Below are 17,600 nucleotides of genomic sequence, written 5' to 3' on the forward strand. Positions count from 1 at the left end.
AGCCTAAGCGTCTACGTTCTCCGCGTATTCTACGAATTGTGTCCAAGTCAGGAAGCAAATGTCCGCCTTCTAATCTGTACTGTACTTACATTCCATCATGGATGGTTGATCACGGCCAGCATCCACACCAGTCTATTGAGTAAGTTGTCAACTTGTCATCACTTGCTCCTTGGCACAGACACTGTCACCGTCCTGCATGTTGGCTAACTCTACACGTCTTGCTGGCGTCGTTCCATCTAAGTAGTTTTGATCCAAGACTAGAGTTCCCATGAGCGCAGATCAGTACACGGGTGTCGCTTGTATGTCAGTATATTCAGTATATTGGCACGTGCCGTATTGTTGTCGTGATGCTTATTATAGAGCGATTTCCAGCTCCCGTATCGCCTTGGCGCGCCTTACGAGAAACGAGTCCTGCACCACATGTTTGCGAGTGCACCGTTTCTGCTATAGCGAATGAGTGTACCACGGTTTTCTCGGTCCCAACGCAACGCGAACCACGTAGCCCTAGCCATAACAGCGTATCAGTGTTCCCCACCAGCACAAGTACCAAGCCGGCCTTCCCGATGTGCATGCGCATCTCATTAAAACAAAATAATGCAGAGGAGCGCCCTCTCACGCGCCTCAAGATGACAGACGAAGCTGCAGCATGCCAATGTATCCTCAATATAATAAGTATACAGACCGATATTCATACCCCTGTACAGGCCCCAAACTGAACGTCGCATCTCGAAACCGGGGAACTCGCCATGTGCAAGTCTTGCCGGGGGATGTGGTACCGCTGCGGGGCCTACGCAGGTAAGGCTTTTCGCAAGGCATTTCAGCGACCCTGGCCTTGCCGTCCCCGAATCTACCGGGAGGCCGCCACCTTGAACCAGGGTTAACTGTCCACTAATATCCTGTACAAGGGGGAGAAGAAAAAAAAGAAACTACTGGGTAACCACCGTGGTGATTTTATTTCCCTCTTCCGCCCTAAGGTTGATCTTAATCGGGCCCTGAATCACCTTGATGCTACCCCCATTGCCCCATTAGGACCTGGCCGGTGTCCCCCACCAAGCCGGTGTGTTGGTCTCTCCACGGCACCTTGCCTCGGAGACAAGTGCCGGAGCAGTTCTCGACCCGTCCGTGACCAGGAAAGACGGTTATGTCCCGATCGGGCAAGAAAAGATTAAAGAGACGGTTGACAGAGAAGATCTTTTGAACTGATGACGCGTATGTAAAATGAGACTAGGGGACTTGGAACAAGAACTGTGCCACCGGGAGTGTAGGTCGTGATTTTGCACGCCATGTCTTGGCTCGGGTTGTCGTAAAGCTAGGGTGGAGTGTAGTAAAGTTGGGTATTTTTTGGGCTGTACGAGTCTAGGCCTTTTTCCTTGACTCATCTGGCAAGAAATGTTGTGCTGTCTAAAATTCTATCCATCGACCTCACCAGCACATGAAAGCATGCCTCTCAAGGCAAAAAAGCGTGAGCAGGGCTATCAATGTCCCTCCTAAAACAAACAAATCTTCACTCAAACAACTTCGTCACGCTCGAAACCGGCCGGCTTCAGGCTGGGATTCGGTGTCTCCTTGTGGTCCTTGAACTTGCTAACAAAGGGGTTGGGGTCTTCCTTTTGGTTCAAATTTCCGAATGTGTGGTTGACGCCCCTGTGGCCGGCTTCATCAGCGCGGATGTACAGAAGAAGATCCTTCATGGTCTGGTGGCCTTCTGGCATCCTCCAGTACTACATCAATGTTAGTACATGTTTCTGATGTCAAGGACTTGTATCAACCAACCTGAACAGCGATGTCCGGAATGCGAAACTTGGCGTCTGCCCAGCGTGGCAGATGACCTTCTTCGATTTCTTTTATCGATCTCGTGTATGTATGCACGGCTTCCTCCTCAAGATAGCCAACGAAGCGATGCACAATCTTGGGATTGAGTAGATACATGAGGAACATGCCGTTGAAGAAGACGCCCTGGGCGCCGATAATCATGAGCTTCATGAACCAGCCGGGCTCACACATCTTCATGAATGTGAGAAGGTGCATTCTTTCGTTGTAGCTTTCTTCGAGAAGAGTCTCGATCCAGCCATTATCACGCTTCATGCGTCGCAAGCTGCCGAGATGTCGGAGCATGCCGCCGACCATGCCAGGTACGCCAGCAATGCTCTCGAGAAAAACGAATCGGATAAGCTATTGTCCCAATGTTAGCGCTGTTCGCGATGTTGTACAGAAAAACTACCGTGGTGGTGTTCTGTCTTTTCTTGTTGGGGAGCATACCCATTGGGCTTCGGTCAACGGCTTCTGTGCTTCGACAGCGGTAGTGGGATGGGCCTTATCAACCTGCTGCTCGCGGTCCATGCCAGTGGCCTTGTCCATCCAGTAGCGCGCGAAGCGAACCGTCTTCCACGCCAGCCAGTCGCCAACGGTGCGTGGCTTGCGGTGCGCGGGCACGACGGCCTTCATTTCCTCCAGGGTGTACCCTGGATGGGGCCACGCGGCTGGCGTAGTCTGGATAAGGTGCGTGTCCTTGGCGGGAAAAAAATCCTTGAGCTGCGAGACGGGCGTCGTCGAGAACGAGCGGCAGCCATGACAGCAGTACGGCGTTGCCGCCAGGCGCAAACGCAGACCGGCCTGCTGCGAGATCGCGCTGGCATTTGCGGACATGACGGCCGCTTTGGCCAGCTGCGCAGCCTGCCTTGAAGTGGCTGGCGCTCTTGTTCGAGCGGTGCTAGACAGCATTGTATGTGTGACGGATGTCTCGTAGTAGTAGTAGTAGTAGTAGTAGTAGTGTAAGGGGTGTTGGGCGGGAAGATGTCTTGTAGAATACGACAGTGAGCTGTTTGGGAGCCTGAGGGCTGGTGTTGTCTTTGGGCTACCCAGATGGTTGGGCCTGTTCGTAGGGGAGGGAAGACAGAAGTGGTATTTCGAGTTGAGTTTGTGGTAGTTTGTGGTTTGTGGTGGTGAAAGTTGGCGGCTACTTTCTTGGGTATAGTACTCTGAGACAGCAAGACGCAGGTGTAATAGTAAGTGAAAAAGAGGGCAGTAGCATTTATACCATTCTACAGAATCCTCCCTCGGAAAAGCACAAATCAAGCAAATGAACCGCAACGGGTCTGAAAGTCAATACGAGGGTGAAAAAGTCAACAAGGTTGGCCTAAGGACACAACCGGGATAAAAAAACAGGAGCAAAAGAGCAATCACGAGAACGTTCAAATTTCAGCACGGTGATGCTTGGAACGTCGCCGAAACCAGGCCTGACCAAGACACCAGCACCTATTGGTCGACTGCACTGCCAGCCCGGGTTGATCCGGCGCTACCTACCTGTACCTACCAGGTGCCTACTTCGTAAAACAGTGGCCCTCTGACTTATGACTCGACTCTTCCGTCCTATTTTCGACGGCAGTTCCTTTTTTTTTTTGGGCGACCTGAGGCTGCCAGGAGATAATTTGAGCTGATAATTATCGCAAATGGATCATCTGACCATGTTTGATTTTTTTTCTATTCCCATACCACACCATCGCGTGCGAGCTTGATCCGTCTCCCGGACCCTCCACGCCCACTGGCCCCCTAGGTACCTTTTGGCGGTCCTGCCAGCTTGTACAGTACAACATGGACAACCCGTCGAAAACCCACTTCACAACAACCCACCACACATTTCATGTACGTGATGCATAAGCAATCCCGGCCGTTCGGAAACTTTCGATTACATTGCGCAATCGCTCCGAACCCAGGGCGCTTGTTTCCCCTCGGACGCCATGGTTACAGCGTTCCGCTGCGAGAGATATCAACTCAACACCCCCACTCCATCGGGGAAAACTACAGACTCTCTTGCAGGACTGTCAAGGCGCAGGACAGAGTAGTGAAGGGGGAAAGTTGCGCACCAAATGGTGTAGAGTTCATTCAGTCTTCATCGCTATCAACGCCATCTATGTATCTGGCCCGCCAGTATCATCGTTCCCAGACCGTAAATCATAAAATATCAAGATATGTACATTTTATACAGCTGATGAGCCAGCCACGAATTAGCAAGCCGGTACCCATTGCCCAGACCTCGAGCTGCGTCGCAACACTTCAACTACTTCTCCGGTACTCAATCCAATGCTCAGGTCAATACCATCATAAGATTCTCGTCCGTGAGAGATGTGTACAACCGTGCAGTCGGCAAACGATTCATCCATCAAATCCTGAATCTGCTGGTCCATCTCCGCATCTAGGGAACTCGTCGCTTCGTCCACGAGCACAATCTTGGTGTCCATGATTTCGCGATGCAAGATGGCACGAGCAATGAAGAGTAGCTGCTTGTGACCGTGAGAAAGTCGTACGTTTACAATATCCGCATCTAGCCCGCCATGCTTTTCGATGTGTGCCCACAGCCCGACTCCCTCTAGCGCCGCTACGATATGGTCATCGGCAGGCATAGGCGCGTCAAAGGGAAACATGTTGAAACGGACAGTACCCTTCAATTCCACGCCGTCCTGTGTCAACGTTGTAATTCGAGAACGCAGAACATTGTGCGGCACTGTCTTGATTTCCCGATTGTCCACACTGATGCTGCCGGAAAACTCGATCAAGTGCAGCAGGGCCAACATCATTGAAGTCTTGCCGCTGCCCGTGCGTCCAATAACGCTGACTTTTTGCGCATGCTGAATGCTTACTGTTGCATTGTTCAGTGCTCGGCGCACCTCCCCACCGGGACCTCTATAGCTGGCGGTTACGCAATTGAAGTCAATTTTTCCCGTCTTCGGCCAATCTTCCTCCAACTCCGGCATGCCATCACGATCCTCCTCTTTTGGCGTCTCCGCACAGAATTCCTTGATGCGCGAGAGGCCACCTAAACTAGTCTCCACACGGACCCAGACTGAGAGGAACAGTGAAGCAGTGGCACTGAAAGAGATGAGATTGAGGAGGGCCAAGCCGATCGCACCATCCGAGGTAGAATGCGGGAAGACTAGGGAGATGCTGACCAGGGTGACAGCGGATACGAAGGTCATGGCATCAAGCACGAAGGTAAGCCATTGCTGGATACAAAAAAGGTAATAATATGGCTTCTGAGAGGAATCAAGGCGTTGAATAAATTCGCTCTGAAAGTAGTATTGCCATCCGAAGCTGCGGATATGTGCCATGCCAGAGCTTGACTCGGTCACATGTGTGATGAGTGGCGACGATGTCTCGAGTTCCAGTAGTCGCAATTGACGCGACGTCTTGAGATAATAGTGCTGGACAGCGTAAAGAGCAACGATGAAGAAGACGATAATAGGCGCAGCGTACTTGGCCCCGGATGATATGACGCCGATGTCCACCAGAACGTTGAAAAACATGGACACACTTGCCATGAAAAGAGTTGGCAGTGTCTGTGAAATCAAGGCAATATCCTGACTGAAGCGATTGAGGAGCGAGCCCGCATCGGTATGGCTAAGAAATGACAGCTTCGCTTCCAGCGTAGCCTGTAGCAGGCTCCAGTGGAGCGCTGCCGACGTCTGTGGGACAATTTGCTTAAAAAACTGCACGCCAACGATGGAAATGGCAAGGATATCCGAGACGCTCAGAGCAACGAACCCGGCAAAGTACTTGTTGTTGTTTGCGTCGATGCTGAGCCATATGCGCATAAAGATTTGGGGCATCCTCTCGAGAGCCGATGCAATCGCGATGCCCACAAACCACAAGAAAAGCATGAGAACGCTTGTCGAGTTGAAGAAGTAACGGTAAAGAGACCAATCGCTCTCCTTTCTCTTATTACCGTCGGTGACTTCCGGGGTTCTAGTGGTGTCAACGGTTGGTGGCCCTTTGACCTCTGCTAGAGACTCTTCTTCCTCCTTGGACTCTAGCTCAGGACTTTGGTCTCGTAAGCGCAAAGGTTTGAGCGTGTTGTAGTCGGAATTTGGGCGAGGAAGTGGCATTTGAACCAAGTTGCCGTGCTGGGAGACCTCGAATATCATGTCGGCGGCGCCAAGAACGTCCAGATTCTTGGTCGTCATGATAACTGTCGAGTTCCAGCTGCGCAACAGACCATTGGGACCTACCAAGCGCTGAACGATCGTTGTAGCGGTGGTTTCATCCAAAGAGCTGATAACATCGTCGAGGATGATTATGGAGCATCGCGAGAAGAGCGCCCGAGCCAGTCCTACGCGCTGTTTCTGTCCTCCGCTAAGATTGCATCCATTACTTCCCGTCATGGTTTGGTCGCCGTCGGCAAGATCATCTAGATCTTTGGCAAGGTCGCATGCCTCGATAACATCATCATATAGTGACTCGATAAATGGGAATGCGCCGATGATGTTGTCTTGGATCGTAAGATTCTGAATCCACGGCGTCTGGGCGGCGTAGGCAATATGTTTTGTCGATATATTAATAGTGCCAGTGTCAATAGGTAGTTCTCCGAGGACAGCACTCAAAAAAGCCGACTTGCCCGTACCGAGCCCACCATGGACCATCACGACAGAGCCTGTCGGGATTCGAAGAGTCACGTCTCTGAGAATCGGCCCGGTCAGATCAGATGTGTAAGAAACGTGGTTCATCTCGATGGCATATGGTTCCGACTGCAACGGCAAGCGGGGTTTTTCTTCGTATCCAGCGCTTTGTGGAGTCGGTAAACCGCGTGTGTCGCGCTTGTCAGACATCTCAGGGAGCAGTAGGAACTTTTGAATGCGCATCAGACAGGCCCATCCTCCAGCATAATACGGGAGATAACCCAGAAGTTCACTGATGGGCAGCGAAACAATTAAAATGATGGCGTATGTGGCAAAGATTTCGGGTATCGTCATTGGGTCGGCGACTCGTGTCCAAAATCGAGCGCCTGCAAAGACGGCAACTGGCGCCATGGTGTTTCCAAAAGCATCTGCAGTCCACGTCAGTTTCCAGCATTCCCCATGTCAGGTCAACAGTAGTCAATTTTTCCTTACAGATGGCAAAAATAAAAATGCGGGCATTACGTTCGTTCATGGATGTTTCGATTTCGCTCAGTCGCTTTTCCTGCAAGAAGTTGGAGATCGCAGTAGTTAGGCCCATGGCTTTGATGCTCTTTAGCTGGGCTAGAATATTAGAGGTAGAAGCGACACGCGACTGGATCTTCTCGTTCCAGACGGTCCTGGCTCCTTGCATCTTCTTTGACGTATAATATGTTGCTACCGAAGCGACTATGATTGGCAAAGGTTAGCAGGATAAGCACATGAGCGTAACAGTACTGCGACTACACGTACTAATTGTGGGTATAAAGATCAAAAAACAGGCCGCGCCGACGAACTTGTAGAGAACAAAAATTCCGAGACCAAGTTCAATACATGAAGCCCAGGTGGCGTGCAGTCTGGTCAATAACTGGTCGAGGCCAGCGATATCTGCTGTCATCAGAGAAACTGCAGCCGATGCTGCTAGGTCTTCCATGCCCAACCGTTGGATTTTGTCATAGATAGCAACAACGAGGATGCCCCGTACACAGGTCTTTGCTTGGTATTGGAGTCGTTCGGAAATTGCTCTCGAGATCTACGGAGTGCCAGGTTAGCCAGTGACACCATGCTCGCTGATGAGAAATGGCAACTTACCGCCAAACCGCCAAAAATCAGAATCGTGGCACCAATCAGGCCATTTGTTTGGGATCGGGAAGTCGCGCCACCGCTGATGATGTCCATGACCTGTTGCATTAAAAACGGCCGTCCGAAGGAGAATCCAATAAGGCATAGTCTAGGTAGTACTGGACTGAGAAGCTCCCAATAGAGTGTTCGAAGTCCGGCTCTAACCAGCGGTCGTTTAGATGTTTTGGATGCCATGGCTCTCTCCCAGAACGGGGCAAAGCGGTCAAAGAGCTGTTCGGAGCTGAATTCCTGACCGATAGGGGGAAGATCTTCCACTCTGAGGTTTCTTCGAGCGCCTTCTACCACGAGACGAGTAACCCATATAAGCATGGAGCGGTTCCAGAAGCCACTGCATTGTTCCGTACCCGCGTTGTCGCGGATCGTGTCCGAATAAAGCAGGTTGCGTTTTGGCAGTTCTTCCAAGATGGCAAGCACCATCTTCAGCGAGGCAATCACCACCTGTAGAGCGGCGATGGCGGCTAAACCACCCCTCATATAGTAAGATCTAGCCATGGTGATATCGAAGAGCATGGTGATGGATAAGAAGACGCTCAACAGTGCTGAAGATTGTACCGTATAGATGTGCGTGATATATATTACTGCGAGAACGCACAGCGAGGCGGCAAAAGACATGACGGATGCCGCGAGTGAGACAGGTGTACGAGCGGCATCATGCCAGAGAACAAGACTGGCCAGCTGGATGGCAACGAGGGTAACGCTGACGGCGAGCTTGAGCCAGAGTAGAGTACCTGGGCGAGCCTGGCGAAGGGCGCGAGCAGCTTTGAAGAATACCGGCAGAGCCAGGATAAATATTCCTGCAGGCACCAGACCGAGCATGGCATGCTCGAACAAGATGGTAAAGTCGAAGCGGCCGGTGTCGACCGGGCCAAACTGAGTATCCATCTCGTCGAGCATGGTGACGCAAGGTCCGAGCTGGACGAGCAAAGGACGATGAAGACGACAAAATGCCTTCTTCCCAGAGTATTATCCGAGATACCCCTCAGCAGAAAGCATCTGCGCCACTTTGGCTTTTGAGATGTTGGAGGCGGAAAAGAGGTGCACCCAACAGCGAGACGATGTGTTGAAGGTAGCGCCCGCAAGTGCCAGGGATATAGAGCATGGGAAATGGGCGGCGGGGGATAGTGGGCTGGGGCTTTCCCTGTAAGCCACACAGTTGAAACGGAAATGTCGGCCGCAAGCCTCTCGCATCGGTCTGTGTCTTTGCTACTGATAGGTTCGGTGGCACATACCTGCGGAGAAGCATCGAAGAAACGGGGATGATCGAAGCGGCCCGGGGGAACACTGCTTGGCCTTTTTGGGGGCACAAAAGCGGCGTGGCCACCGGTGGGGATGTAGAGAGGATCCTGGGCCGTGAGCAACCATTGCCAAAGAATTAAAATTAAATGGAACATAGAAAAACACTTTGGTTAGAAAAAAAAGTTAAAAAAAAAAAAAAAAGAGAGAGAGAGAGGGTGACAGCCTTGGTGGGGGTGGCCGTGTTAGCTTGGGTACTTGGGTGGTAGCCAGGTGGTCAGCAGCGCAACGCTGACGAACCAGACACTACTACCACATTGAGCTGAAGATGGGCATTGACTTTCTAGCCGGCGTATAACGACTCTTTAGTTGTATTATTGTTATTTTCGCTGTTAATATCACTTGTTGTATCGCCACAGCACGGCAACTACCTGCAGAGAGCGAAATGATGGTGTGAAGGAAATTATGCCAAAGCTGGTGTTGACGCCAGGTTTCCACTGAACTGCGTCTTTCCACGTGGATGGGAAGCAGAGAAGAATGGGATGGATTTGTTGGCGTGTTGGGGGCCAGAAATGCGAGCAGAAGACAGGGGTTTCATTTTGACCACGAATACATGGAGGCAAGGGGGGAGGGGTAAGTGAATCGACACCAGGGAGGCTTGAAGACACGCACGGGATCAACGAGACTCGCAGGATCGCTGGCAGTCGAAGGGGTATGGACAAATGATGGCGAAGCAGAACGCGATGACCACAGGCAGTCGCTTACAATTAATGCATGATCGACTAGACTGGCAGACCGACTGGCTGACTGGATGACTCGGCAGCAGGGTATAGTAGGGTGGGTGGACTAGAGAGATGGTGCCGAAACATAGCGGGCTGGCAATCCTGTTCACGTATCTGGTAGTCCCATGGAGGAGAATTTGTTTTAATATTCATTTTTAGTGCAGACGAGGGCCCGTTTTTCAGTGCCAGCACAGGGATAGGCTACAGATGACTGCGTGTCGCAGTTTGTTGCTCAATAGATAACTGCGCACACCAGTCTGTGTTAGGCAGGTACCTCTGCATTAGTTACATGACTGCAGGGAAGTCTGCGTGCTAGTACAAGGAAAATACCAGACTTGTTTAGAGCGCAGCGAAGTCATGTTTGCTCTTGTTTGATTGCATTCTACTAAGTATGTATCTTGATTTGCCTTTGTACGGATACGGCATATCTAACTTAGTCTCGCGCCCGCTGCGCACATATCTTTCCTTGCCCTGTAGCGTAGTATCAGGTCGATGGGGTAAACGAGCTTTTGATTGCACCATTGATGTCTCCCTCATAAACGAGCAACATCTCAACCTTGAATAATTAGAGGGTGCAATTGGCTCTTCTGTCCCGCATCTTTTTCGACGAGGACTTAAACGAGGTTGTTGGCGCCACAAAAAAAGGAGCGGCGCCAGTCAAAAAGTAGCTAGGGAAACTAAAAGTACACATCACAGGGGAGCCCCGCTGTCACCGGAAACTTCCCATCTAGGTCTAGTCGCGGTCGATCCAGCAGCATCGTTCGGGCCTAGATATGCACGTACACGACGAGCTGGCAGGCAGGATGGCAGGGTCTTCGGCGCTGGTGGCGACCGTGTGGTGCGCGGTGCAACAACTACGTGTGTCTGTAACTTAAGATGGGCATTGCGAAAGACGGAACTTGGAACTGCATTCGAACGGAAATTTGATCAGTAAGTAGTCGCGCCGTCAAGCTTTTGGCACACCATTTGTAGTGTAGGTAGCCGATGAGGACAGGCAACCCGCATCCATTTCCTTTGCCGTCAGGCCACCAACTCCGTCCGACGCACGGCGCAGTGCACTGCCAGGCCGAGATCATGTCTTTGGAAGAGTGGTATTGTCGGCCAGCTTCCGTCGGTCAGTCGAAACAATACCAAGAGTGTGCATGGCTGGGCTGAAAGAAACCTGGGGAAACAGGAATGGCGGGGGGACACGACATGATCTGTTGCTATTCGTAGACTAGCACAACCCGGTTGACTGGGACCGACATTTGGCGGCACAACTCTCGTTTATAATATGATACAGATCATGCCGGCTGTCATTTGTTCCATGGCATATTCCATGCAGGCAGTTCTTGGCCGTGTGCGGCAGCTGCAGCCATATGTGCTTGCTTGCTTGCTTATTTGCTTGTCTCGGTGTGTCGTGTGTGGTCGGGTGGGTGGGGTGCTGGAGTGACGCACCGCCCAGAGCCAATTTTCCGCACATGCGTCGCGATGGCCGACGATCATGGCGAGCGCTGCGGGCTCTCACTGGCTGGCCACGCCGACGCGCCACAAAGTGAGCCCAAATGCCCGGTTCTTCTCCACCACCCCCAGTCACCCACCGAAACTGGTAATCAGGTTTGTGCATGATAGTAGGGAAATTATTAGTATTGTATTCAAGACGTCTATTGGTGCTGCTGCTAATAGTTGTACACGCAAATATGTGCTCATGTGTGTTTCGATTTGTTGGGCCTCCCATGTCACTCCCTCGACTTGTTGCTCTCGTGTGCTTTCCTCAAGTTGAACTCCCGCCCATTGTCGCGTCTCTGTCCGCTGCCGACGTTTCTGGCTTGTATGCATCATGGGCTGCTTTGATTGAGAAGTCGGATATGGCCATGCGGCCTCTGAATAGAAGATTGCGGCTGCCAGTGTCCACTGTATGCGTAGGGTTGCACTTGTTAGCAGACCGGCACTCGCTCTCATCATAACCACCACGGCCCGAATCATCAACTGGGCAGAAACTTACTTGGCTGCGCTTGCACAACTGACAACAGTAGCAGGCAAAAGATGATTGTTGCGCGGGTCATCTTTTCTCTTTGCCAAATGGTCGCAAGATAATATTTTGCGCTTCGTTTCTAAGGACGAGTCGTTCGTTGGTGTTTCTGAAAGTAGACGGGCATCGCCGGCATTTTATCACGTGGAGTTTGCCTTCTCCATTTTTCTTGATGCCGTCCGCTTTGTTCTCTTTCTCAAGCCTCGTTCGACGGAAGCCCTTCGTCCCAATCCACAGGAATGGAGAGGTATGGAGGAGTGCCAAGGACTCGCCTAGCAGGGCTACCGGACTGGTGGGCTTTCCACGTTGGCCAGTGGCTTACGTGTGTAGGGTTCTGAGCTATTGGACCGGTTCGCTTTTTTTATTATAGACCAGGAAAAGCCACACGGAGCGAGGGTGGCGTCGTTGAGTGGTGGAAGGGGAAAAAGTGATAGAAAGCTGGTGTGCCGACGAACGACCGTCTTCCTAGCCACCCACTGTTCTGTTTAGCGCGGCGCTCGGTCTCGAGCACCACCGTTAGCAGAGAGCCCGTCGGAAATTGGGAATTGGTGCTGGTCGACAAACAGTGAATGCGATTCAACGCCAACAGATGTGGCTAGGCAATGCCGCCTGTAACAGCCAACATCCTGGTTATTACCTTGTCAATGAATCGTATCACCGAGACTTGGGAAGAACTCTTGAAACCCGATCGTGGACAACAGCAATATTCAGTGTCAAGACTCCAGGACGCAATAAATAAATCGTACCATATCCAACGCACCACGACACGTGCGTGATCTTCTCAAGAGTAACTCGTCCGTGGACATTATTGTTCACGTTCAGCTTTGTCCCATTGGACTGGCTCCGTGGATCCGAAGTGATCGTTAAAACGTTGGCGAGCACTCTAGGGTAAGCTGGCACATCGCGCCTCACGTTTTTCGTTGGAGGGGTAATTTGATTTTGACCCCTCGCTGTGACGTCTTTGACCTAGCCCGACACATGCCTGACAAAAGAGGGAGGGGTTACTTGAGGCACATGGCAACTCCAAGTGCAACTTATATTAAAAAGCTGCCAATCCCTCCAGAGTCGCAGTCTACCACCGAGCAAAGCCAGTAGAATGGTGAAAAGGTCCCAATATAGTCTACCAGAATTATCTCCAACACGTTTGTAATAGCTGTTCATTATAGCCCAAAATTATCTACGGGAACGTAGGTACATGCCAGGTAGTAAGGCCTGTCAGAGGTATTAGGTGCCTAGGTAGGTAGGTAACGTAGGTAGTGCCTTGAGGAGACGCCACCGGCTGCCCGTCCAGGCCCAAGCCGAACCCACGTTGGGTGACTCTTACCCCTCTGTCCACTGATTTCTCCTCAAGACCAAGGCGAAAAAAAAAAGGCCACAAGCTGCTGAAAATTAAAACTGATCCCTCATTTTCGGCCACCAACCTCGACTACCAGCTTCGTCGTCGTTCCAACTTCCTAGCCCGGCCTTTCGACCCGACAGAAACAGAGTATACATAGCATTTGTTTTCTTCCCAGAAATCGATAGTTGATCATCATGCCTCCAGCAAAGCAGTGGGGTAAGTATTATCGCGTGCGTGGACTAGGTGGCCTTTTTCGTGCACGCGAATTTTGCGCGAAAACCGAGTGCTGAAGTCGTCGCATACTCATCGCGATACGGTTTCTTGCCTCGGCGCACGCTTGTGGAGCATAGAATCACCTTCAAATGGTCTACCTTCATGCCATCCGTCGCCATGCAGCTGGCTGACCGCTATTTCCTTAGACGACGAGGACAGCGAGTCCGATACCCCTTCTACCTCACCAGTGGCTACGGCGCCCCGCCGACGACAGTTTGACGACGAAGAGGATGACGACGATGTAGGACTCTCATCCCGAACCCAATCCGGAGAACTGACCGGTTATATACATAAAGAGTGTGTGCTAATCATTTGGTATTCAGGTCCTCGACTCCTGGGATGCCGCCGAGGATTCCGAAGTAGAGCGCGAAAAGGCCAGGAAGGCCACCGAAGCCAAGGAGAAAAAAGCAGTTGAAGATGCTGCGAACAAAAAAACGAAACTCCAACGCATCGCCGATCACCAGAAGGAGCGCGCGCGCATGCGTGCCGAGGAGGATTCTTCTGACGAAGAAGAAGAAGACGAAGCCGAGCGCCGAGCGCGGCTCCGCCGCACCGAGCAGGAGGCGGATCTTCGCCATGCTGAGGATCTCTTTGATGGCATCGGCATCAGCAACAACCGTTCCAAGACCATCCCAGGATCCAACGTCGTTGTTGACTCCAAGGATCCCGGCAGCACTGTTGACCTTGCCAAGCTGCCCATCTTCAATCCACAGACCAAAAAACAGTTTGAGCAGCTCCGTCAAGTGCTTGTCCCCGTGATTACTGCCAACGCCAAGAAGGGTCACTACTGTCACTTCCTCGAGGAATTTGCCAAAGAACTCTCTAAGGAACTGGGAAGTGAACAAATCAAGAAGATCGCAAGCTCCCTTACCCGCGCTGGTAATGAGAAGCAAAAGGAAGAGAAGGCTGCCGACAAGACCGGCAAGAAGTCCAAGGCTGCCAAGACCAAGACTTCGCTCGTAACTACCCGCGCCAACACGAATGATATGGAGACGTACGATAATGACGCCTTCGGCGAGTGAGTACATAAAACTGCGACAGCTTTTCAAATATAACTAACAGCATCTCCAGTGACGACTTCATGTGAAGCGAAGTCGCGACTCATCTCATTTCTGCAGGCCGACTGGGACCTGCTCCGATAACTCTTCAACAACACCAACAGCTTCCTTGGAACGGGCATGGTGCCATTCTTATTAAATGCCGCGCCAAGGAAGAGAGTCGCTCTGCGGTGAAAGAAAGGGGCGAGGGACAAGAGTTGCTGGAGCTGCCGGAGCTGCCGGAGCTTGCTCTACTGTCGAATCGCTCACCTCTTTTGTCTCGATTTTTGATGAGAACCTCCCTCGCGTTCTTATCGTTTAGGACATGGGCTAAAATACTAAATGGGGGAGAGGAGACGACGACCCACGACATGGCTGAAGGAGATCACGGGAAGGGAACTTGTTTCGCTCCTATTTTCGCATTGCATTCTTAGCATCTGCCCGATTTCGTTTACTTATTGTTAGAAGCAGCCCTCAGAACGCCTTCTAATATCACTGCTTTTTATATATCCTCTAGTACCACTCGCGAACGCCATCTATTGGTATGCTTTGCGTTGTTTTGCTCTCTAATCATATCTGCTCAACGGTATCATTGAAGCCGTGACTGTTCCGTACCCTGCATAGGCCATCGTGGCAGATAAGGATAATGTAAATGACACATCTTGCTTCCTCGCTCCAGATCCATGCTATCCACCTCTCTGTACTTACTCCCCCCTAAGCTCTAAATTCGGCCATTACTAGGAAGTCACTACCGGCCCAGAATTGGCCAAGCTGGGCAAAAGGACAAAAGACAAAATATTCCGAAAAAAGGGACAAAACTCCTAACCGAAAAACGCCCGTGCCGAATGTGTACGCTGTATGGTTCTGTTTCTACAGAAGAGCCATGAAGCAACAGTGGTTTCAAACGCTAAAATCGCCGAAAGTTCCCCACTACAATCGTTCTGAAAGTAGATGTGTTCTTTATGAAAGATTCGTCGTGGTAGCCGGTCAACGCATGTTCCCGTGACGCAAAAGAGCTAGACGACATTACCTGCCATACCCATAAACAGGGCATGGACAGCGAGTGACAGGGTCCAGAAGCCCACCTTCTTGAAGCGTCGGATGCGCGAGTGACGGTCTTCAATGTCCTGCGCAAAGGCCTCGTACGTCTCGGCGGACGCGTCGTCCATCAAACCGCAGTCAAACACGGTCCACGAGCCGTCAAAATCGCTGACCCGCTTGACGATGCGGCACGATATGGGAATGTACGTCTTCTTGGCGTTGATGTAGGCCACAATGGGACGAACCAGCGCTTGGTTGACATAGGACATGTCTTTGGTAAATAGGGGCATCGCGGCTTTTACGTCGTTGAGATGGATTCGGAGATCCATGATGAAGAAGCGTCGGTCCTCGTCGCTTGTAGTTGAATTCGTTGCTTGACGTTCCTCCTCCAGGGCCGGCGATGCTGTGGCAGCTTCTGATATGTGGCCTGATTGGACCATCAGAGGCTGAGTATATTCCTCTCGAACCGTGTTGCGAAGGAATCGGTTCCTGTTGGCCACGACGACTTCTTCGAGCTGATCGTAAAAATCAACCATGACCTTGGTAAGGCTCTCATCATTTTTTGCCGGAAATATGACGTCGGCAACGATGTCAACATCACCCTCGTATATCCACCCAAAGGGACCTTCCACGCCACGGTTTAGATGGTCAATCTTGAGCCCATCTATCCTGAGGCGGCTCGACTTCTTCCAGGCTGTGGATTCACCAGCGTCCATAGGTCCTCCTTGGTAATGAGTAGACGGAATGCCATGGACTTGACGAGGGTGTATTGTGAAGAGAGACCCGTCAAAGGAACCAGACACATGGGTAGCAGCCAAGAAATCGTAAAAGAGCCACTGCTTCCGCAACTGCGGCAACTCGCATGAGTAAATGCTCACGGAAAATGGCCGAAAGCCGTTTGGCTGGTGTATGGTTACAAGCAAATCCTCAAGCTTGAACGATTCGATCTCGAAGTCGCCTGGCTGATGCTCATGCCTGTATGAATAAGGGTCCAAAGGTACAAGTGGCCATCGTACAGACGTTCGATCAACCACACCTCGCACTCCGTTAACCTCAACATCCTTCAGCAGACCTTTCCCGTTCCACCAATTTAGAAAGGAAAGGGTCACATTGACGTTGGCAATCGTCATATCAAACTGAGTATAGTTGCCGTCGTCTTCCGCATCTTCAAAGTGAGTAAGCTGCGCTTGACGACCAGCGGCCGCAGCAGCTGCCTCGTTGTATGAACCTTTGCTGACAGAAGACTTAAGTTGTCCTGGACGACGAGAGACGAATACGTTGCGAAATGCGATTACCCCATCTCCCCATTTGGGAACAATAGCTGATTCGAATACGACGGTGACACCCGCAGACTGAGTTAAATAGTCTCCGATCCATTTCGCGAGGGTTTCTAGAAATCATTCCCATTAGTAAGATCGGATACCAGAGTAGGAGGCACGACTCACCCTGAGCAAAGACGGTGTTGATAGAAAGGATAAGAAGAGAGAAGAAAGTCGTTGTTCCCACCAGGATCCAAACAATATGGCCGAATAAGAACCATGAAACAAATGCGCCCCATTCATCTGCGTTCCACGGCCGCATACTTCTAATGGACATCCACTTGAAGCGCACTCTCAAGCGCTCCCAAAAGCCGTTTGCTGCAGCTAGTAATTCCTCTTTTGTAGGGCGATGAGGCATTTTTGGCAAATGCAAATATTTAGAGACAGAGGCAGCTAATGATTCGGCTTGGCTCTCCATCTTGGGGAAATCCCCTGAGCTTGGGATGTCATATTGTGTTTCGCCATCGCTCTTCGGTTGCTCGGGATTTGCGTTTTTGCTTTCTGTCCCGTTCGTACGTATGTTCCTGTCCTTTGGGTGATGGCTGCTGTATGATCGCCTTGATAGTGTCCATACGATATGAGGGTATCGACCGTTGTAGTTACATGTTCTGAGAGCTGATGGTATTGTGGTAGCGCCAAACTGCGCGCCGTGGGGTACCTGGCTTCTATTATCCTGCCTGTTGTATGACAGCGGAGAAAGAATAGAGACCGCACGGATTGGCAGTGAGAATGAGACGGCCTCATGTTGTCTGGAGCTCCTCGACGGCCGTAAAGCCTGTCGAAATATTCCCAGCCCAGCGGCAGAGGTAGATGGCAGTCCCGATGCGCCGAGGCGACCCCCAACGAGCCACCACGGAGTATATCTGGACATATTATCGGATCATTGCGCTCGCAGCCGAATAGCGAAGACGCCGCAGTGTGAGAAGCGATGACTCCGACACCAAAGATCTGGATGAGTGCAGCTTGCCAGAGGCCAAGGGCTGCTTGGACCAGTAAC

At 51.3% G+C, this 17,600-nt stretch overlaps 4 protein-coding genes across 4 annotated transcripts; 1 reads left to right on the plus strand and 3 right to left on the minus strand.

The window, feature by feature from the left end:
* Positions 1-1,508: 1,508 nt before the first annotated feature.
* On the minus strand, positions 1,509-2,646 carry V2A60_001153 (alternative oxidase-domain-containing protein; the record flags this gene model as incomplete). The annotated part of the gene is made up of 3 exons (XM_083252515.1): positions 1,509-1,721; positions 1,774-2,172; positions 2,260-2,646. The coding sequence occupies 3 exons, from the start codon at positions 2,644-2,646 to the stop codon at positions 1,509-1,511; spliced, it is 999 nt and encodes a 332-aa protein (XP_083108641.1).
* A 1,358-nt stretch (positions 2,647-4,004) lies between these two features.
* On the minus strand, positions 4,005-8,462 carry V2A60_001154 (uncharacterized protein; the record flags this gene model as incomplete). Its single annotated transcript, XM_083252516.1, has 4 exons — positions 4,005-6,817; positions 6,882-7,115; positions 7,179-7,458; positions 7,518-8,462. The coding sequence occupies 4 exons, from the start codon at positions 8,460-8,462 to the stop codon at positions 4,005-4,007; spliced, it is 4,272 nt and encodes a 1,423-aa protein (XP_083108642.1).
* Positions 8,463-13,127: 4,665 nt separating this feature from the next.
* V2A60_001155 (translation initiation factor eIF3 core subunit j) lies at positions 13,128-14,293 on the plus strand (the record flags this gene model as incomplete). The annotated part of the gene is made up of 4 exons (XM_083252517.1): positions 13,128-13,149; positions 13,353-13,447; positions 13,530-14,224; positions 14,278-14,293. 4 exons carry the CDS (start codon positions 13,128-13,130, stop codon positions 14,291-14,293), a joined length of 828 nt encoding a protein of 275 aa, XP_083108643.1.
* Positions 14,294-15,259: 966 nt separating this feature from the next.
* Positions 15,260-16,961, minus strand: V2A60_001156 (mitochondrial distribution and morphology protein; the record flags this gene model as incomplete). Its single annotated transcript, XM_083252518.1, has 2 exons — positions 15,260-16,674; positions 16,730-16,961. The coding sequence occupies 2 exons, from the start codon at positions 16,959-16,961 to the stop codon at positions 15,260-15,262; spliced, it is 1,647 nt and encodes a 548-aa protein (XP_083108644.1).
* Between the last annotated feature and the right edge of the window lie 639 nt (positions 16,962-17,600).

The sequence above is a fragment of the Cordyceps javanica genome, chromosome 1 (genome assembly GCF_051103115.1).
Source record: "Cordyceps javanica chromosome 1, complete sequence".
Taxonomy (NCBI): Eukaryota; Fungi; Ascomycota; class Sordariomycetes; order Hypocreales; family Cordycipitaceae; genus Cordyceps; species Cordyceps javanica.